This window comes from Apus apus, chromosome 4 (genome assembly GCF_020740795.1).
Source record: "Apus apus isolate bApuApu2 chromosome 4, bApuApu2.pri.cur, whole genome shotgun sequence".
In the NCBI taxonomy this organism is placed as follows: Eukaryota; Metazoa; Chordata; class Aves; order Apodiformes; family Apodidae; genus Apus; species Apus apus.
The window spans coordinates 87,556,117-87,578,012 of NC_067285.1; the positions used below are offsets into that span (position 1 = coordinate 87,556,117).

General features: G+C 41.8%; 1 protein-coding gene across 1 annotated transcript in view; it reads left to right on the plus strand.

Moving 5' to 3' along the window:
* Positions 1-256: 256 nt before the first annotated feature.
* Positions 257-21,896, plus strand: part of SCFD2 (sec1 family domain containing 2) — a 198,953-nt gene continuing 177,313 nt past the window's right edge. Inside the window, exons 1-2 of the mRNA XM_051619182.1 lie at positions 257-1,004; positions 9,955-10,123. Coding sequence (XP_051475142.1) covers positions 269-1,004; positions 9,955-10,123 — 905 coding nt within the window. The 5' untranslated portion in view covers positions 257-268. The remainder of the gene's footprint in view (positions 1,005-9,954; positions 10,124-21,896) is intronic.

Genomic DNA, 21,896 nt, shown 5'->3' on the forward strand with positions numbered 1-21,896 from the left:
CCCGTCCCGGCAGCGGCAGGGCGGCGCGGGCAGCGGGCGATGCGGGCAGCGGGCGGCGCGGGCAGCGGGCGGCGCGGGCAGCGGGCGGTGCAGCCCCCACTGCACCGGCTCCTCCGGGGGCGGGGCCCGGCGCCCGGGGAGGCCCCCCCGCCGCCCCCGGGCCCCGCCGCCCCCGGGCCCCGCAGCCAACCCGCGTCCGGCGCGTCATCCCGCGGCGCCGCGGCGCGCCGGGCACGTGCGCCGTGTTGTGGCTGTCAGCGCCGCCGCCATGGCGGTGCCGGCCGCGGAGCTGCGGCGGGCGTGTCGCCAGGCCTGGGAGCCCGTGTTCGCCCGGGCGCGCCGGGCCGTCGTCTTCCTGGACGCGGCGTCTGCCGAGGCGCTGCACTGGAGCTGCGGAGGGGCGGGCGAGCTGCTGGCGGCGGGGGCACTGGCCGTCAGGGCGCTGCCCGCCGAGGCAGCGGCGGGGGCGGCCCGCGCCGTCTTCGTAGTGAGCGGGGCGCTGCGGGGCGGTGCAGCCGCGGCCGTGCGCGGGGTGCTGGGCCGGGGCACCGTGCGGCACTGCGTGCTGGTGTCCGGCGGGGAGGCGGAGGGCGGCGATTCGGCCGAGCTGGAGGAGACGCTGCAGCGGTGGATGGCCGAGGGCGGCCGCGCCGAGGTGATGCGGCGGGGCCCGCCGCTCCTGGCCCCCGTCTCGGCTGAGCTCTGCCTGCTGCCCGCCCTGGCCGCTCTCTTCCCGCCCCTGCCCTGCCCTGGCGGGCCCGGTCCCGCGGAGGTCGGGCTGGGCGCCCTACCCGCCGAGCTGCGGGCGGCGGTGCGGGCTCTGGTGGCCGAACTCGACTCTCTCTTCACTGCCCTGGGCCTGCGGGAGGAGAGCTTCGCCGTGGGAGTCCTCAGCAGGGTCCTCGCGGCTGAACTGGCAAGCTATGGCCCGGCCCGGAACAGGAGGAGGACGGCAACCAGCAAGGCCTCCGTTGTCTTTGTGGATAGGACGCTAGACCTCGCTGGTAAGAAACCCACTGCTGGCAGGGGCTGTCATCCCTGCAGGCTCACGTCTCCCCCGTTAGTAGGGTTTCACATAGCTGCAGGATTCCTTGTGGCCTGTGAGTATGTGTAGCACCGTGGCCGTGGTGGTGGCTCACACATCCTAGCCCTCCAGTGGGTCATGGAAACAAAGAGTGAAGCAGAAAGCTTTGCTAGAAACAAGGGTTTGTTTCTGGCACTTCTGCTTAGCTGTAAACTAGAGACCTTAGCTGTGCCTCTGTGTCATCCCATGGTGAGAAAGAAGTGGTCTGCACAGTTCAGACTGTGCCTTCTGGGATTGCTGTGAAGCATTTCCCAGTGTACCTCCTTGTCACCCTTACCATTATACCTGTCTAAATACATACATGCATATCTACGTGCCTGAAGGTGTTTCTGTGTATATATATATATGGATTTTATATGCTATGCATTATATATACTGATTGAGTGAAGCAATTGCACGTGGCTGGTAATTGTTAACTTGGAAAACATGTCTGAGTGAAAACAACAGAATTGTTTATACAACGCTTTCTGGCAAGCAAATGAGTGTGACAATGAACCATATGCTAAATGTAACACTGCAAATTAATGTTGAATTGATGCAAGAGTTGAGAAGCATAGAGAGTAGTGTGAGGGTCCATTGGGAAACTGTCAGAACAAAAATGTCTAATATTGTAATCAACCTGCACACTTTGTAAGCAAGATAAAGTCTTTTAAGCTGATAAGAGGCAATACAGAAAGGATAGAAAGAGGGAGAGAGACTGAACTCATCACCAACAAGGTGCAGGGTTGGTGACCCAGAAAAAGTTTTTATCAGTCTCTCATTTCTGGAATAACTACCTCTTAGAGGAAACAGTAAACTTGGAGAATAATTTATATAGAAGCAGCTACTTTCACTTACCCTTCTCGTATTACTGATGGATCTGCTGACATACAGTGTGTGGGCCTGGTTCTGTTTGCATTATCTGTAATCAATAATTCAGGTTATAATTTTGTCAGCACATGTCCCATAGCAAGTGCTGTGGGCAAAATGTTGCACCTGCAGCTCATCTGTTTCTTAATCTTGTCTTTTTTTTTTCCCCCTCAGTTTTGGCTTTGTGTATCTTAGCATTGCCATAGGATTCATAGCTCCCAACACTGTGCTGAAGGGCAGCTATGTATCTGGGCAGTTAATGCTGTGCTGTGGGTTGGGAAAATTGCTGGGAAGATGGCAGGAGAATGGACTTGGATGAAGAGCTTTGAATGAAAACTGTTAGAGGAACGCCTGCTTGGGGAGCCAGTGAGACTGGGTAAAGGTTTGTGCATTCAGGTGTTGGGAAGAGTTAAAAACAAGAAAAAAAGAAGATCTGGCAATTGTGTGTGACAGGAAGCTGCCTGGCAAGGAGGCTATTGGGTAGGCATGAAGAGAGATAATTTTTCCTAGTTTAAATTTGGGAAGTGAGGTCTGGGATCTTGTACTTTAGTAGGAGTAGGTTTTTCAGGGAGAGGCTGTGGTTGGACAGCTTTAGAGGGATGCATCAAAGCTCTTGGGGTAAGGATGAGAAATGAAAGTATTCATGTTTTTATCAGTATCTGTAACTGAAACCAAGGTCCTTTCATGCAACCATTCTTTTCTTACCAATAAATCATAGAATCACAGAATCATTAAGGTTGGAAAAGACCTTCAAGTTCATTGAGTCCAACCAGAGTCCAATCACCACAACCATTAAACAACATCCTGAAGTGCCGCATCTAAATGCTTCTTGAACACTTCCAGGGATGGCGATTCCACCACCTCCCTGGGCAGCCTGCTCCAATGCCTCATCGCTCTTTAAGAAAATAAATTTTTCCTAATATCCAGCCTAAACCTCCCCTGTCACAACTTGACACCATTTCTTCTTGTCCTGTCCCTAGTTACTTTGGAACAATAAGATCTGCCCTGAGCCTTCTCTTCTTCAGTCTAAAACAACCCCAGTTCCCTCAGCCTCTCCTTGTATGACAAGCCTTCCAAACCCCTCACCAGCCTCATTGCCCTTCTCTGGACAAGCTCCAGGACCTCAGTGTCTTTCTTATACTGTGGTGCCCAGAACTGAACACAGCACTCAAGCTGTGGCCTCACCAGTGCTGAGTACAGGGGCACGATCTCTTCCTTACTCCTGCTGGACACACTATTTTTGATACAGGCCAGGACGCTGCTGGCCTTCTTGGCCTCCTGGGCACACTGCTGGCTCATTCTCAGCTGGCCATCCACCAGTACTCCCAGAGTCCTAAATGGACCTGAATGTAATGTCGCAATGAGATTTGTTCCTATCTTACAGTATAAAATACACAAAAAGAATAGCATTTATGTTGTGAAATCAGTTGTCAAGAAGTAGGAAGTGGCAGAACTAAGTTCTAGCTGAAGCCTTTAATTTTTTTTAGGTATGATCGTCTTTAATATACTCTCTCCTGGCCATTTACCCCGAACTCCACCGCTTGGCCTTCAGGTGAAAGAGTCTGTTGAATTTCAGCCTTACACTTTTTAAAAGCTGATGATCTTTGAAGTCCCTTCCAACCTTAAATGTAAAGTTTCTTACCTGCAAGTTTCCACTTTGTTACTGGCAACTGGGCCACTGGAATTTTTTTCAAGCTATGATACATATTTGCAGTCAGCACTGTAAAAATAAATACTTTTCTTCAAATAGCAGCTCAGTGCAGTTGGAAGTCTTTGAGACAGACTTTCTGATTTGCAGCTCATTTCAAACAACTTTTTAAATCTTGTATCTCTAAAGATGAAATATTTTGGACTTGATTTGTAAATTTGTAAAAAGCCTTGCTGATACCTGAATCTTGTCCAACATACGGGCTGCAGATATGAGAAATGGTTGTGTATTCATCAGTAATGGGAATGCTTTCATATTCTAAGCGCTTCCAAAAATCCTGGAAGTTCTCTAGGTGCTGGGCTACTCTGATTAAGTCAGGCTACTACCTTGAACCAGATGACTTTAAATCGTTCTGAATCGGCTATCAGGAAGCAAAAATTTTCTGGCTTGAAGACCTTCGTGGAATAAGCTTTCAGTAGGTCTAGGTAATGTCTCAAGGAATTGCATTAACAGGTGTCTGATTTTTGGCTTGTGTTTCATGTTTATCTAGGGCAAATTAAGATATTAGGCTAGAATAACAAACAATTTTTAGTAATAGCAATTGATTTATAATAATAAAAATCAAAATGTCTCAAAAGTGCTTTTTCTAGAGCTGCAATTGGAAACAACTGAATTAAGATAAAATAACGGTACTTAAATAAATATGAAGAACTTTCCACTTTAAGGAACATATTAAAATATTAAGTACATTTTGGTAAAGAACCCCTAGTAACAGTGTCAAGAAACTGCATTATCTTTGTTGAGAAAATTACTAAAAAAAATAGTTACATATCAAATGACATGTTTTTCTATTTAAAAATAAATAATCAGAAGACATCTAACTGATTGGGTTAACTTTCTAGTGAATCAAAGAATATCTTCTGAGCTATTACTCTGAAATTTGGATTGAGCTCTGTTGATTACTTTTTGTAATCTAGGTTGTGTGTGTGTGTGTGTTCAGCCTTATGTATGCATGCTGTATTTAATGTATAGAAGGGAAAATACTGAATTAAGATAAATTATTCTCCTTTTTGTTCTGTATGGCATAACATTCAACTGAGCTGTAACAGGGATCTTCTTTTAATGGCCTTTGCGGCTCTCATGGCAGTGACATGGCTTCAACTGGGGATGGCATGGTTACTGACTGTCCCTGCAGTGTAGGATCTTACAGATAAAACAGTGCCCTAGAAGGTGGTACATCTGTTTTTATGTCCTGGGGTGGTCCTACGCTTATTACTTTGTGCTCACTTCTTGAATTCTGATTGTATGAAATCTTATTACTGGTGCTGTTTGTGGTCTGTATGCATGTGTAATGCTGCTTTTTTTTTTTCCTATGTATTTTAAAGGTCATTACTTTTGCTTTAAAAAGCAGAATAAATCCTCCCAGGTAGAGCAGTGCTTTGATAAGTGATGCTTGTTAAACTCAGAGCTAACTCTGGTGTGCCCCTAAATATTTATATGGTGTTTCCATATTGTAACCCAATTCTTCCGTGTGTTTTTTAGTCACCACCTTGCCAGCATTCACACCTTCTATGAAGAATTTTTTCCAGCTTTGCCTTTTAATTCGTAAGCTCATTGATGCCTTTTGGTTATTGGTGTTCAGAACAGCTCGATGTGTTTCTCTTTCCAGTGCTTTGCAGCATTTGGGATGTGGGCTGCTGCAGGCGTGGGGAATAGTGAGGTCTCACACACTGGTACATGCAGGTGGTTTTGAAATGCAATACAATGAGCAAAAGGCAGAGAAAAATTAATAGCAAGGGAGTGTGTGTGCAGTTAATGTATAACTTTGAGTAATAACCTTTGTATGAGTGTTGTTGAAGTTGGATATTTCAGTGCCATCAGCAGCAGCACTTTGACCTTCTTCTAGCGCCTCTTCATGTATCAAAATCACAGGAATGTTTCCCTACAGCCAAGGCTGCAAACTCAGGTTTACTGTTCTGTATCATCTCCCCCGCTGTCAGCCAGGCATCATCTTTGGATAGCACCCTTGGGCTGGTTGTAATGTTTTCAGCCATTTAATATATACAAAAAGCACAGTTCAGGCACTCATCAATGAAGTGTAGATACCATTCCCTTTCAGTTCCTGAGAGCAGCCACAGTGATGAGAAAGTCATGGCATGACTTAATTGTTCTGCTGCATCATTCCATTCATAGAGGAGAATGAGTGAAGACTCATGTAAGCTTATCCCTTTCTGGTAAAGTCTGGTTCTGACTAATATATCTTTATTGTTATTTTTGTTTTAAAAAGCCGTTTGTTTGTAATTGGCTATTTCTTTCATTATATTGGTCATGTTTCTAACTCGGCTTGCTTTACTCGTGCTCTTTTGGATTGCAGTACCTTTCAAGTTAATGCGTTGGTGAGCTGACAGTAATGTCTTTTAAAAGTAAACAAAGCCATGTGTTTTTTCTTTCTTACCATATAAGCTGAGGGTTTGAAAACATAAATACTGAGACCTTTGGAGTATAGGAATCCCTTTTTATGAATCAGGGTGGGATTTTCACACAGCTGATGCTTAAATTACTCTTGTTACTTGAGGTAGTAGAATGCAGTTGTGAGAAGTAATGGCAGCTGAAAATATTTAAGTGGAGTCAAAACAGTATTGCAAGTTAGGGTGCAGCCTCTGCTGTGACATGTTTTGTAAGGATTCTGCTACTGTGGAATAAGCATACAATTTTTTATAATAGGTTTTTTAATGCTTCAGACATTCAATTTACAGAGATAAGTGAATAAATGGAATTAGTTTTGTCTATTTGAAGAAAACTGCAGGTAGCTTTGTTGGTGCAAGGGACTGGGAAATTATATAAGCCTTGAAAAATGCTGAAGTGTTTCTTTTCTCTAGATTTACTACTCTTAATATGTCTTGCAATAGCTGGCTGTGAGAGATGGAGAATCTCATATTTCTGTGGCAGCACACAAGCTGCTGTGCTTGGCTGTGGGCTTGCTGGCTTCTACTGCTGGACTGTAATTCTTCTGGTTTTGTGGGTTTGTTTTGTTTTTGTTTTTTGAGAAGCCAGGGTTGTGGCGTTTGGTGGGAGTCTTCTTGGTGTTTTGTTTGTTTCACGTTCAATAATCATCATAGTGGGACAGATAACTGACTACTTTGATGTTCCTTTGTTTGTACAAAGGAGAATGTAGATTTGGCTTCTGGAAAGGTAGAAGGATGATCTAGCTTGCCTTGAATGCTGCACAATAGTTCCTGTGAACATACAGGCTGCTTTCCAGTGCTGTTTAACGAGGTCAGTTTAAGCTAACACTGCATGAAGGAATATGGCAAAACATTCATAAGCTTCAGAACTGGTGCTCCAAATACCCAGTTTCAAGGCAATACACATTTCTGTTGTGTGATCTTTTAAACTCTGCTTACTAAGGTGATACACTGCCTAAGCAAGTTGCATCATAGGAATTGTCCCATTAGAGGCCTTTAGTGTCAAGCTGTCCTAGTGCTGATCTTATTCAGAAAAGCACTGGGTGAGTGTTCATTGTTGAAATGTCACGAAAGCTGGGATGGGATTGTCCATGTGTCTTTCCAAAATCACCAGGTTTTAATTAATCTACAAAGCTTGGTAGTGGAGGAAGATATGCCTTGCATACTGTTTTGGTGCACACTGACTTACGTTTAAACTTTGAAGGAAAAGCCCCCAGTAGAAATGAGCTGCATTGCTTCTTGGCTAGTGAGCAGTGCCTTTGTAGAACAACTGCTTTTTATTTCAAGCTCCTCATGTTTAGCGACTGACTTCCCACTGTCATTGCCCAAGCTGTCACGTTGCTTCTGTGATATGCATTTGCCCCTTCAGTCTATTTTTTTGGTTTTTGTTTTGAACCAGACAGTAGAGCCAGTAGGAGAACATAAGAACTGGAGCACAAATGGCGATACAGGGCTGCTAATGGGATTAGGAAAATATTTTATTGTATGCATATCATTGATGCCTTTTTTGGGGTGGGGGTTGTATTTAATGAGTTCCTGGCTGCGGTTAAAGAATCAGTTGGTTGGATTTGCCAATTGTGCCAGCTGCAATCTGTATCAAATGTAATGTATTGCAGTTTGTAACTCTTAGCAGGAAGACAAAGTAAAATTAGAGCAGTGTGATACAGAACATTTCCTGTATCCCCAAGGCTGGCCTGATGAGAAGATTCCTGTTTTGCATCCATCACATACCTTATCACTTTAACACACAATCTGTGTGCACATTGGGAGCATTAAAGCTACCAGCTGCCTTGAACACTGTTGGTCATGAGAAGCTGCTCAGGAGCCTGTTGGCTGTCCTCAACAGGTATGAGGATGGAAAACAACCTCATGCACCCAGCTGAAGTTAGTGCAATTGAAAAGCGACTACCCCTGATTTCCTGTCCTGGTCTCATTATCTTTCCAGCCTTGGTTGCTTTGCGTAGTTGGTATGAGGTGATAGGGATTTTTAAAAGCTCTGGGTCTGACTCATCAAATCTGATTGATTTCATGAGGCAGACCAAAAGCCATTAGTGCCTGTGGACTAGGTGGAGCCTCCAGGAAGTAGCAGTTGTGGGAAGGAGACTGAAGTGGCACCAAGACTTTCCCCCTCTGCCAAGGAGAAAGGAGGGGTGTTAATAATTAATGTAGCTTTGTTTGCATTAGAGACATTTCCAGTTTAGCTGCATGTCTTGTCTAGCTAAGTGTTGCTTGCTTGCAACAAGTGTGGAAGCATAGACATTGCTTCCAGTCCGTGGGGGTGGAGGTTCAGAAGATTACCATCTGCTTTCAATGTTTGTAACTTTGCAAGTGTGGATAACTGCAGTGTGGCTGACAAGTGACTGACCTAGTCAGAAGAATTGTGGAATTTTCAAGAGCAGATGGCTTAGGGAGTCACTCATTTCATCTGTAATTCACTGGTCTAAATCTGTCTGGGGGCGGTAGAAAGGAAAGTTTCTGTCATTCTGTGACTATCACAATCTCTAGTGAAACAAATTGGTAATCTCAATCCAGCTGAGCAATCAGGTGTCTGCACTGCAGTACCACCACATGCTGGACACATGTGCCTTCCTTGTGTTCTGTGGATTGAGGCATTGTCAGCATAGAGTTTGACATTACTTTTCTCTTCCTTTTTCAGCCTTGATTCTCTTTTTGAATTATACTGCAATTCAGAGTAGTTGATAAACCATGAGGTAGTTTTACCACATGGATACATGGCTGCTGTAGACTTGCTGGAAACTAACTTTTACTTATCCAAGAGCAGTTAATAATCTGACCCCATTAATGTTCTTGATTTGAGGGCCTTGCTTGGATTTATGAAGCATGTGAAGCTGACTTCATCTGTTGAAACAGACCTCTCTCTTTGGAAATGTTCAGAAGTGAGAACAGATAGGGAGCCACATGGATAGACTTTGATGGAGCGGGACTATAGTCTAAGAAATAGTTTTCCTGCTGTGCAAAGTGACTTCAGAAGTCCTCTTTCTCCTGTGAGTGAAACCAGGACCCTACTAAGCTCAGCACTGGTGTCCAGCTCTGTGGTGATACCTGAACCATAGCTAAAGTGGTAGAATATAAATACCTTTGGCTTGTTCCTGACTCAAAGGCAATAAAGTTTTTGGTCCCCATCTCCAACTTTTTCATCTATAGTGTGTGTCATGTTTTTCTTCTTTGGCTTGGGTCACAGTCTTAATATTTTGTAAGTTGACTGTAGCACCAGGAGAGTTGAAGAAAATGTGCCAGCTGGAGTTGAGAGTCTCTTGGAACATGGTCAAGTTGACATTTTATACTCTGTAACTTGGGTTGTTTTAGTAATTTCATGTTGATTTCACCTGTGCTGCCCTCAGGCCATGTAGAAGTGATGATCTTGGCAGTGGCATGTTGTTGGTAATTGTTTATTTTAATATTATGCCAGCCTATCTGGGTAGCTACATATGCAGCCTGTGGACAGCCCTTTTAGGCACAGTCCTGTTAGTTTAGAAAAGTGTAGTAGGCATGTGGTTGTGTATATATAAATGCTTGCCTGCTTTTTAATAACCATTGCAAAGATTGTTTAAAAACTTTCTTATGCAGAGAGTATTATGTGGATAAATAAATAATGTGGAAAAAAAAATACCAGCTGCAAAGCTAAATTTAATTTATGCCTTTTAAATTAATCTTTCTGAAATGTTATCAATACTTTTAACTTCAGAAATTCCAGAAATGTTTCTTTCGTAGCAAAAGATGTTTGAAGAGCTAATTGTTGTCTTGATGTCGTGACTACAGGTGTCCATTTTCCCAAAATATGTGGTGACGGTTTTGTTCCCAGTTCCCTGTGGGTTTGTTTTTTGGTTGGGTTTTGTTTTGTTTTCCTCCAGTTATGTACCTGACAGTTTTGGGGTCTTTTTCCCTAGGAGCAGTTGGTCATCACGGTGAAAATCTTGCAGAGAAGATACTTTCTGTGCTTCCCAAGCTTCCTGGCCACAAGACTGATGTGATGGTTAACATGATAGAACTTACGGCACTGCAGACTACAGATAAAACTTGGAATATTATAGCACCTGGCTGCTTAGCACAACCAAAGTAAGCATTCTTTTTTTCATTCTTTTTTTAAGGTGATGAATATGCTTGTTATCTTTTGTGGAAGGAAAAAAAAAGGAACAGAGAACAAGTCGTAAAAACAAATGAAGCTCACAGCAAAAACCCATTTGGTCCTAATTCTGCTGGAATATAATCATATATGTGTGCATAAAGTGAGCAGGCTAGATAAGGCTCCCAAAAGTGAGAGATTCTTAGGACCTTTTTAGATTTGGGTTGTTTAAATTACTGTAAATTGCTGCAATAAAAACCAGTACAGATAAACCACCAAAATTCCTCCTTGTGAAATTTCTTTTTCTGCCTAACAGGTCATATAAATAGGTGGGTCTTAAGTGTAGCTTTATTTTCCTGTAAGCTCCTTTATAATTAAAAAGTGAGCTGCATTCTGAATTCTTTTTAGAGTACCTATTAGCTTTAGGTTTTATCCCTGTTTTCAAACACAATACTTTTGGAGAAAGATAATTAAGCACAAACTTAGGTGCCACAGCTTCACGAGGGCCTGGTTTTTGCTTAAACAAGAACAACCTAAACTTTGAACAATTTTTCCTTAGATTTGCAACTAAGACACTGCTTGCAAAGTGCATCTGGTTTGCTGTTTCACTTTCTAAACTTAGTTGTCCGAACTAAAACTTCCCTACAGCTTCTGTTACTATGCATAAACCAGGAAATGCACCAGGTGCTGGTTTCACTCCATCAAAAAAAAAAAAGTTTGCTCAGCATTGCTTTAGCAATTCATGCAATGCAAAGGAGTTGAAAAGTTTTTCTCCTTTGCTGCTATGTTCCCTCCAAATACTTAAAAAATGTTTTTTCAAGATGGACTATCTAATATAGTCTGTTCTTATGTTTTGACCCCTTTTGTATTTCACACCTGTGCTCTGCTACCTCTTCTCTCCACAAAGATTTCACAGAAGACTTTCTGCGGATCCAACATATGGTCTTTATTTTCTGAGAGCCTCCAGATCCTTTATCATCTTCCATCTCCCACATGTGCTGTAACTGGGTCCACTATCTAGGTTTCATGTTGCATGACTGTATTATTCCTTAAGAATTGGAGAGGAAACATTTCCTCGTATAGGTGGATTCAATTGTAAGTTGCTGCTAGGGTGAGTTAAATAAAATTTGTTCTGCTTTCCTTCTCATTGGCTGCTGTCCAGCTGATCTCTGAAGTAGAAGTGAGATGTTCTTAAGATCTGTCTGAACAGCAAAATGAAGAGATAGACTTGCTGTGGTAGCTGTTGTTTATGTTAACTTTGAGTAGCTACCAGAAATTTTATTTCTGATAATGTGGTCTAGGAAAAAATTAGATGTTTATTGCCCCAAGATTGTTACCTGTGCTATTGCTCCATTACTCCTGACATTAGAGGAGGCTAAAGCTTGTGCTAGTATGCCTTCCCATGCTAAAATTATGACTTCAGTTTTCTGTATAGTCACATTTCTAGGAATAACATGCAGAGTTTTACTGTGTTCTAAGGCAGCTAATAGTATATACACTGAGTTCTGTTTGCCTGTTTACTGGCTAGTGATAAGGTGCCTCTCTGTTAACAGTGCAGTCAGACTTACGATATTTTGCAGAGTCTCCTAAGGACACAGGTGGTTGAAGAACAGCAGGATTTGGCCACAGGGTGCTCAGCTGCTACTCTGCAAGTGTAGTAAAGCTGGATGACAGCAACTGGTTCCTAATAAGAGGGCAGTGGTGTAACTACCACACCAGTCTGTAACAGCTTCCCAAAAATACCCCCCTTCTGCAAAGTCATCTTCTAGAATCTGTCACACTGGGAATTTTTAAGAACAGATTATTGAAATAGTGGTTTACATAGGATTGATCTTGCCTTGAGGCAGAGCAAAGGGACTAGATGACTTCTCAGAAGCTCTCCTCTGATCGTAGTTTGCAATGTTGCGTGCCTGAGAAGTCTCCAAACTCCAAAGGATGTGGCTCTCTGATGTTCAACCCTGCATCTTTCACTTATTCTCCAGCTAAGTAATGATTTGGAATAATTTTTAACTTAGGATAGACATTTCCAAACAAGCTTAAGACAATTGTTTAAGAGTCTTAGAAAGTGTAACAGTGTCTGAATGGGTGGCTGAAGGTGGTGCCTTCCATTCTGTTTAACAGCACTGTATTCTTTGTGATGGATTATAAACATCAGCATTAATCATTGCTAGTGTAAAATGATTGGAGTTCATCTGAAGCTCTGAAATGCGTTTAAAGTTCCCACCCATAAGTTGCTGTTGCTTTCTGTAAAAGATTCCATACGGTGCTCTTGATTCTTCATCAGCATGGTTATTGCCATTGGTAGCCAGCTCAGAAGTGTTTCTTGTAATTGAAAACTTGACTCTTGATTTATGTTTGTAAATGACAAATGGCAAGGAGTGTTCTTCTGCTTGTAAATTTTCCATTTACTCTGGAAAGGGAAAGTGCCAGCACCTTTCCCAGAGACAGGAACAGGAACTGCAGTTACACCCAAGTGGAATGCAGGGACACTTTTACACAAAATTTTGTGATCAGACTGTGGCATTTCACAGATTCACATATTCAGAATATTTTTCAAATGTTTTCATTGTTTTCTCAATAATATTGGAGCATGCTGTAGTGGAGGGAGGGAGAGAGAGAGAGGTCTGCTCCCTCCACACAGCTTGGCTATATTTAACTTTTCTTATGGAATGCCTCTCCAGCAGAAACATCTGGGCTCAGTTACAGAGTTAGCAAACAGAATTAATGAATAATTTATGGCTGGTGTGGTGAAATAAAGCAGGGTTCTTTTCTCAAATCTAAGGAAATAATGGGCTTCTTTAAAGATTTAAAATGTAAATGCCATATGCTGCTTAAGTTACTGTACTTTGAAGGTGCTCTCTTTGTGAGAAAGGGATTTTTTTTTTCTATATCTGTTCTAGAGTTCTTAATTTTATTAGTATTAGTAGCCTCAAAATTTTTCCAGAGTAGTGGTTTGCCCTGTTGTAGTCACTGCCATATTACTGCTCCAAGGTGAATGTTGGTTAAGTTATGCTCTCTGACCGTTGTGTCAAAATATTTTATTATTTTTTATATACAAATGATATATAAAAAAGAATCAAATAGTTAATAGACACAAAGCTAAGAACAGCCACTCTGGGTCAGAACTGTTTGTTTCTAATTTAAAGATATGATAATGTCCCTGTCCTTAAAAAAAATTATGCATGATAGAAGTGGAAATTGTAGGGAAAGCTTAATGGCAGAGGTAACTTTAAAAGATTATAGGGATTGCAACTCTCTCACTGGTCTTTGTCTTCTGATAACCCACACAGTGTTTTTGGAGGGATTTCTACCAGTTTCAGCTTCCGATTTTAAGCATACATACAGTGGCTTTTAGGAGTTGTCTGCTTGGATTAGCATCAAGCTGCCTGTCTTTTTGAGCCATCCGTTGTGTCCATTTGATCACATTTTGGCCACTTTGTTTCTGAAAGCACCTGTCTCGTGTTTTTAAGATTGGTATATTATCATGTGGAAGCATCCTGCTGTCAGTAATGGGTTTATCTTGATGGAGGTTTATCTTGTGCTGTTTTCCACCTCTTTCAAGCCAGGAGCTGAGGTGCATGGAGGCCCCATGGCTCCCTGAAGTCAGGGTTCAGATGCTTATGTCCTGGCTAGAGGTCTGTGGTGTGTGAGAACAAGAAGTAAATAGTTATGTGATACTGAACTGTAGGCAATCGATGAAATATGTACATTTGCTCTGACTAGTGATTTTGTTTACAAGTGCTAAAGCTGTTAAACTTTGGATGGAGAAAGTCCCACTCCAGCTGCACCTTTACTCTTACGCGTGATGTGATGATGCACTTATCTCCTGGTACTACTGGTGGGATTTTGACAACCCTCAGTGTAGAGGAAGGCCATGAAGTGAGGGGACTTGTATTCCAGTCCTGGCTTGGCTGTTGGCTTTCAGCATCACTTAATTTCTTTCTGCTCCTGTTTCCTCTCCTAGTTGTTGTCCAGGGAACTTGTTTCTTAAACCAGTAAAACAGGGAATTTCTCTGGATACCAGTTTGCAGACCACATGGCAAAGCAGACTAACAATGTTGTAAATGGTTAAGTGGGGAATTAAGGTGTCAGGACAAGCAAAGGCAGAATCTCCATTTGTTCTTTCCTACTCTGTCCTTCCCAGTCTGCTAGCAGTGTTCCATGGCACTGGGGAGAGGGAGCTGTTCTGAGCTGTATCCCTCTGGCATCCCTTCATGTGGGGTGATGGAATCCGATCATCTCTGTAAAACACATGCTGCAGTATTCTTTAAATAATTATGTGAATTTAAAATCAGAGATTACTTATGCTTATATGGAAAAGAAAATATTAGCAAGAACTAAAGCTGGAAAGGAGATTAAAGTCTCTTTTTAAGCTGGGTAATAGACTTTTTCTTGAATTGTGAATTCTAATATCTTGATTATTTTTTTTCCATTTTTTTAAAACTGGGGAATAAACATCTGAATGATACCAGAGTGATGATTTTCTTAACACTGAATTAATTACAAACTAAGCTTTTGGCGGCATGGTTCTTGGATCTTTGTGGTATTTTTTATTGCATTTTTTAAGTATTTCATAGAATCATAGAACTATTCAGGTTGGAAAAGACCCCTGGGATCACCGAGTCCAACCATCATCCCTACTCTACAAAGTTCTCCCCTAAACCGTATCCGCCAACACCACATCCAAATGACCCTTAAACACATCCAGGGATGGTGACTCAACCATCTCCCTGTGCAGCCTATTCCAGTGTCTAACCACTCATTCTGTGAAAAAAATTTCCCTAATATCCAGTCTAAATCTCCCCTGTTGCAGCTTGAAGCCATTCCCTCTTGTTCTATCAAATTTCTCTCTATTTCCTTTATGCTAGCTGGAGATACTAATGTAAAAAGAAAAACAAACCAAAAAGCACACCTTTTTTTTGCACGCGTAAGTTCATGAAAGCTTGTAGTAAGAAGTTAATTTGGGACAGTGTTATTCTTTAATGAGCTGGGAATTTATGGCATAAATTAGAGTAATTTTCCTTTCTGGAATTTTAATATTAAGGAGGAAATGTTAATACTATGGTAAGAAAATCCAGATGACATGACTATATTGCCTCTTATCCACTGAGAGTCTTGTGGAGGGGGAAGGGGAAACCAAAACAATGGATGGGATGATTCTTTCAGACAGGGAGAGCTGTACACTCTAAACTGATCTGAGATCTGCTCCAGCATATTGGTGGTGTTTCAGCAGCAGCAGAGTGCTGCCTGTGCAGGGATTCCTGCCCATCCCTGCTTCTGGGTTGCTCCAGTTTTTCCACTGCTGGATGCTTCCCCCTCCTGGGAGCTGCATGCTTCTGCTCTCCCTGGACCAGCCTCCGGCCTCTGTTGCAGTGCCCTGCTGAGCTCTGCTCTTGAGGATTGCTTTAAACTGAAATTTAACTGCCCCCAGGAAAAAAAAAAACAACACCAAAAGAAACCAGCAACAAAAAAAAAGGCCACCACTTGTGTGCAGTCTTTTCCTATCTGCCTTTCTAAAAAAGGTGAGTCCCAATTTTATGGAGAAAAGTAAGAGGTCTTAACTGTAGGATTTATGAAAAGCAGACATCACGTCACATTAAAAAAAAACCCTGAAATTTTCCTTCATCAATGACAGAAGAAATTACAGTGCAGCCCTGTGCTTCTAGGACTCATGCTGTGCCACTGAGGTCCATTTTCAGGGGTGTGAATTGGGCTTTACAGGGTTTTTCTGTTGATACCTTGTGCCTTTTCAGGAGGTGCATCTCTAAGCAGTGGATTGGGCAGTAGGAATGTCCCAAACACAGCATCTCCCACTGCCGCTGTGTTCCTGGACCGGCAGTCTTCCTAATCACCGCTTTATTTAACACATACAGGCTGAGAGCACAGTCCTGAATCCAGGCCTATTCAGAATTTCCTTATTGTTTGAAATTTCTCAGGGCATTTGCTTGTTGGGAATAACAGCCACGGCTGCATCAACTGCTGGGGTTTGTCAGTCAAGACAAGCTTTCCAGCAGACACTTCTGCGCAGTTTCAAACCAGCCTGAATCAAATGGATGTAATTGACTGTTGCCACAGGATAAGATGTACAAGCTGACGAGATTTATTATATCTTACAATAAATGTGTACATTTCCCTGGATCCTTTCAACACGGGACCTCCTTGAAATGGAAAAAAGGAAGGGGTGAGAGGGGTTTGCCAAGGGTGGAAAATTCTGGGAAGAGGTCAAGACCTCTGGCTCGCCTGCACTGTGTAACGTACAACATTGCTAGAAGACCTTGCTGCTGCCCTGCAAAACCCCAGGGTGCTGCAGTAGTGGGTTTTTTGAAGTAACCAGCGAAGGAATTGCATGAGGGTTCTTCATCCAACCAGGTTTCTGCCTAGTAGGTGCCACATTTTTTTTTCAATTGCCTGTTATGACAGTCCTCAGAAGCCTTAGAACTTGTCTTCTAGATAAGAGGAAGTTTGAAGTTAATTTTCCTTGAGATAAAGAACGAATTGGGCTGACAAGCTCTTGGCATCAGCTGGGTGGCTCCTCTTTATCTGTGTCTCTCAGCCCAGGAAAAAGATTTCTGGGGTTGTGGGAAGCTGGACTGCTCAAGACTTCATTCCTTGTGCTTTGCGGACCTCTTACTGCACTGTTTGTCTGTGCTACTCAGGCTTACTTATGTTTTCTGCCTGAACTAAGTTTTTTTCTGGACCCTCTGACACTCACATAGCTGTTCTCAGGCTGCAAGGATCAAGAAATTTGAGATACTGTTGCCTGTAGGATCTTCTAGTTGAAAATAACAAAATCCAGAACCCATAACACTTAAATTTTTAGACATATTTTTATTTCTTCTGGAGAAGGACTCCCTGCATTTGTATAATTCTTAATATAATCTGCATTTGAGTACTTTTACTGAGTCTCAAGGTTCTGACTTTTTCCTTTGCTCAGGGAAAGACACAATAAATTTTGCTGTTATCCAGATATTGTTCAACCATGAACAGGTCTCAGGTAGTTTATTGTCTGTTGCCTTGTTAGCATTGCTTTCTGTTCTGCAGGTACATTCCTTGCACAATGTATAGATGTAAATTAGCAGAAAGATTAACTATTGATGTCAGCAGTCAGGAGAGAAAGGGGCTTTATGTTGCTTTTTATGTTGCTTAGGGGCAGTGGTTTTTTTTGCCCAAGTGACATACCTTTCTTGTTACCTTAATTCTTTTGTTTTAAAATTTTACAGCTTTCTTTTTTCTCCTTTGTAAGTTTGCAAATTGCTTTTTTCTTGATGCATTTTCTTGTAGATGTATTCAGAGTTCAATAGCAGCATGAAGACTGTGTCTGTTAAAGTAGACTATGAATCTTCAAAGTGAGCTCCACTCTTTCTTGTGTTATAGTGCAATCTCCCAGTAAGTGTTGCTTTGGCTGGTGGTGTGAGATTTTTCTAAGACTAGCTCTCACTCTGCTTGGCCAACAGCCTTCAAGTTTGCCTCCTGAATGACCTCAACAATGAGGTTTTAAAATGCAGTGATACGCATTGGCATTATTACATACTGCAAAATTACTAATTTGCTGATCAACTGTAATGCCAGACCAGGGAGGTGACTGAGTGACCTGGAGGGGTGGTTTTAGTTTATCATTCTCATACTGCTGTATGTTACAATGAAGAAAAATGTGCCATGATAGACTGATGAGAAGAACAAATTACAACTGCTCATTCAGATCTCCAATCAATGTTTGGAAAGGAAACAGTATTCTCTGTTGGCAACAGGTTTGGTGCAAGTTTTGACTGTGTGATAGGATTCTATCATGATTCCAAACTTAATATGAAACAGGAATCAAGCTTACACAAGCTAAAATTTATGTGAAGTGAGCTGTTTACCTGGCAGAGCTTACAGATGCTTCTGCTCTGGAAAGCAGACAGAATCTGTGCGTGATGAAAGACTTCGTTTTATACAGACAAATACTGACACAACTATTAATTTTTTACAATTGGTTAAAAAAATAGTCTCCTGTTATTTAGCATGGCTAAATAATATTTAGCATGGCTTCTGTTATTTAGATGGCAGATCTTTGTATTCAAGGTCATAATGTCTAATTTCAGTACTCACCTCTCTTTGTGCCTCTAGTTCTCCTGAAGTGTAACAAAGAGATGCTAAAATGGGGTTTGCTGTTTTATAGCTGCTCACAGTTTCAAAAGTGGTTGTGAAAATTGACCAAACCAAGGCAGCCCTGATGAACTGTGTCCCAGAAGCAATCTATCTGCAGGGTCTGGACAACTGTGCTACACACCAGGGGCCACTTAATTTCCATATATTGTGAATTTGTTTTCTAGAAGGATCTTCAGCAGGGAAGGACTGCCATTTGCTGTGGGAGAGAAGTTTTATGACCGTACCTAAATCTTTTCACAGGTACAATACCTATTTAAATCAGCAAGCAGAAAAAGAATATATTGAGGCATTTTCAATTACTGGAAGCAGCCTCAGAGCACACACTGAATGTACATGCTGCATGTGGATGCTCAAGATCCAGTTATCCCTTAGGAAAAGGAAATTGACAGGAAAAGCTGCAGGTCTTATTAATGACAGGGAGTATGTCATGACTTCAAACACTCTTTGCACAGGTTGGAAAATACCATCAGTGACGCAGTTGGGTTTGATGATAAGGAGGGATTGTGGAGGAGGAGGAGGATTGGACAGCACCCAACACACTTCTTATACAAGCCCTTTTTAGGAGGAGGACACAGCATTAATATTCAGTGACTACAAAAAGCCATTGAAAATCCAGAGTTTTTGGATTAGGACAAAATTCTGTTCTCCTTACTCGTTCTGTGGTAGGCAGAAGTGTATCAGGGAGGGGTTGTGAGAAGATATCCAGAACACAGGCTAAATATATGCAATGTAGACCAAAGTCCTTATCTCGTTCTCTATGACAGATCAGAGTATGGAAATGGTTGTAAAAAAGAAAGCCTGAGGCTGGAGCTTTACTCTTCTGAGTAGCTGTCAGTTTGGTTTTGAAGGCTAAAATTGGCCATATTAGGTTTGCATGAGATCTAAAGAAGCTGGGGCTCTAGGTTTGCATTGAAAATATGACAAATATGCTACTTTGAAGTAAGAGAGGGCAATAAGGGAGATCTTCAGGGCAAAGCCCTCAAGTTGATTTGTTTGCTTTCACAAACATGCTAGCAGAGAATCTGGCCCTGCATGTTCGAACAACACATCTCTAAGATGTAAGGTCTGCTTCAGATTATTTTTTTACTATTCATTTTGGGTCTCCAAGTCTCTACTTGAATACTTGTTCTCAACTCATAAAAAGAGTATCTTTAGCTGTTTTAACTGCTCTGTGCCGTAAGAGTTCATAAGCAATGATTTTTGTGGTAACTGAGTCACTTACAGAAAGGACTGTCTTTCCTTCTGTGATGAAGACATATTCCTGTCCCTTAAGCCCTCAAAATTGCCTAGTCAAGAGGTCGCTTAGTTAGTCAAGGCTTTAGGCCAGCAAATGAAGTAGGGAGGTCAAAGGACACTACCAAAAAGTGGCCTTGTAAATAAAAAACATTGAGGCAAGGGAATTCCTGGCATTCCGTGGTATCTGGATTTATTTTCTTACATTTCTCTAATAAGAAAAACATACTTCAGATGTGTTCGTGGTAAATGTTTTCACTTGTCTGCTGTAACTCTGCTGCCAAAAGTGACCCAAAATATATTGGTTTTACATGCCTTGAGGACATCTATTGGATAACCAAGCAGTGCATCTGTAAAAGTCAACTTGGCACTCCAGTGCAATCCCTGAATGTAGGTTCAATTGTCAGCACCTCATTACTAACTGCTCTTTCACTGGAATAATTTTTATTAAAATAACCTTATGCAATAGTTTTAATACACAGAACAGAATGCTCTAAAGTAACCTCTTATATTACATGTAGTATTCCCAAGTAATGCATATGTTGTAAGGATCAGACTTTATTTTTAGCATAATTTATTTGCTATGTCCAAAACCTAAATTAAAATCCCTGACAAGTAACTCTTTAATATACACATTTTAAAGAGCTGCTTGGCAAGAGTTTAGATATACCTTGTAGTGCACAAAATCCTACTCAGAAGCTTTCAATTAAGTTGATTCATACAGTAACTCAGTCTGGCATTCTGCATAAGCTGTCTTGCAGCTTGTAGGAATGAAACATTTTACAGAACCATTTTGTTGGACTGAAAGGCAGGCAGTTGAAACTTGGGACTAAATTATAGTTATGAATATTAGAAAGCTTTAAGAAATTCTTTGCGTGCACTTTTTTTCCTTCACCCCTGCAGAGTTTGGTCACTGTTGGAAAAGCAAGAGTGAATTTTGGGGTAATGCTGGAATTCTTAAAGTCTGCTTTATTACAATGACCAAGAGGGCTGTGGCATGTCTGGGAAGCCTGTAAGGACCAAGCCTTCCCTTGTGAAGTGTGCTATATCTTCTGCTATCTGGAGAACAGGGTGGGTCAGGATGTGATAAGCAATTCTACTTCCAAAAGAAAGAATTTAACTTTAATTTAATTTTAAGGAAGCAAAGTGTCTTCAGTGTTCTTCTCGATGGCCACTCAGTCTCCATTTCTGGCAGTCATCACAGAATGGTTTGTGTTGGAGGGGACCGCAATCTAGTTCCAACGCCCCCTGTATGAGCAGGAACACCTCCCACTAGATCAGGTTGCTCTAAGCCCCATCCAACCTGGCCTTGAACGTTTCCAGAGAGGGGTTATTCACAACCTCTAGGGGTAACCTGTTCCAGTGACTCACCACCCTCATAGTGAAGAATTTCTTCCTAATGTCTGACCTAAATCTCCCCTCTTCCAATGGTAGTGGACAGCTGGAATAAGCAATTTAGTTTGGTGTTTTGTTTTGCTTTTTTTTACTTGACAATGACTTGATATGCTCTTACAGTCCATGCATCTTGCTCTTCTGCTGAGGCTTGTTTGAGAAATCTTCACAGACTTCCAAAGAACCTATTGCTGGGGAAGGGGAGGAGAAGAAGAAAAAGGAGCACGGATAGATCTGGTCCCATGCTGAGTTAATGGAAGGTAGCTTAATCCTGAATATGTGGCAAGGACTGAGAACACCATCATGTATTTTAAATTGAAACTCGTTTTTGGAAGTCCCAGTGCAATGCATAGCTATCCACTGAGCACCCCAGAGCCACCATAATTGTTTAAGAGCTCCTGTATTGCAAATGTTTGAGTAACAGGAAAGTTTTAGGGCAGGTAAATGTTCTGTGACCTGTAATAAAGGCTCTTCTGCAGAGATGGCTGATGTGAAGCTATTGTAGAAGGGAGGGAAGCCTACTAGCTATTTAATGAATGAAAATGGTAACTGTATTATGTATTGTTCATAAACATAATTTAAAAAAAAAGAGAGCAGTTAGAGGTTAGAGTTAAAATGTTCTGAGGTGTGCAGACCACATCTTAGAGCTAGGAGTATTTGCCCAGTTGATAGTTAATCTGCTTTTCTCTTTGCACAGAACATGTTCAAAATCATATCTGTGTACAAGATGGAGCTTAGCAGGATTTAATATTTCAAGGATTAGTAAGACTTAAGTCAGTCTCTGTCAAAACCAGTCCTACCTTCCTGAGATGCATCTTGCTTGCTCTGTTCTCTTAGAAATCTGCCAGGTCCCTCTGCTTAGGATATCAGCAGAAAGCATTAAAATGATCAAACCTTGTGTTTGGTAACTGCACTTGTAGAAGATCAAAAGGAAGAATCCTTAGAAAAGATTAATAGAATCCCTGTTTTATTGTTTCACTTAACTTTCAGTAA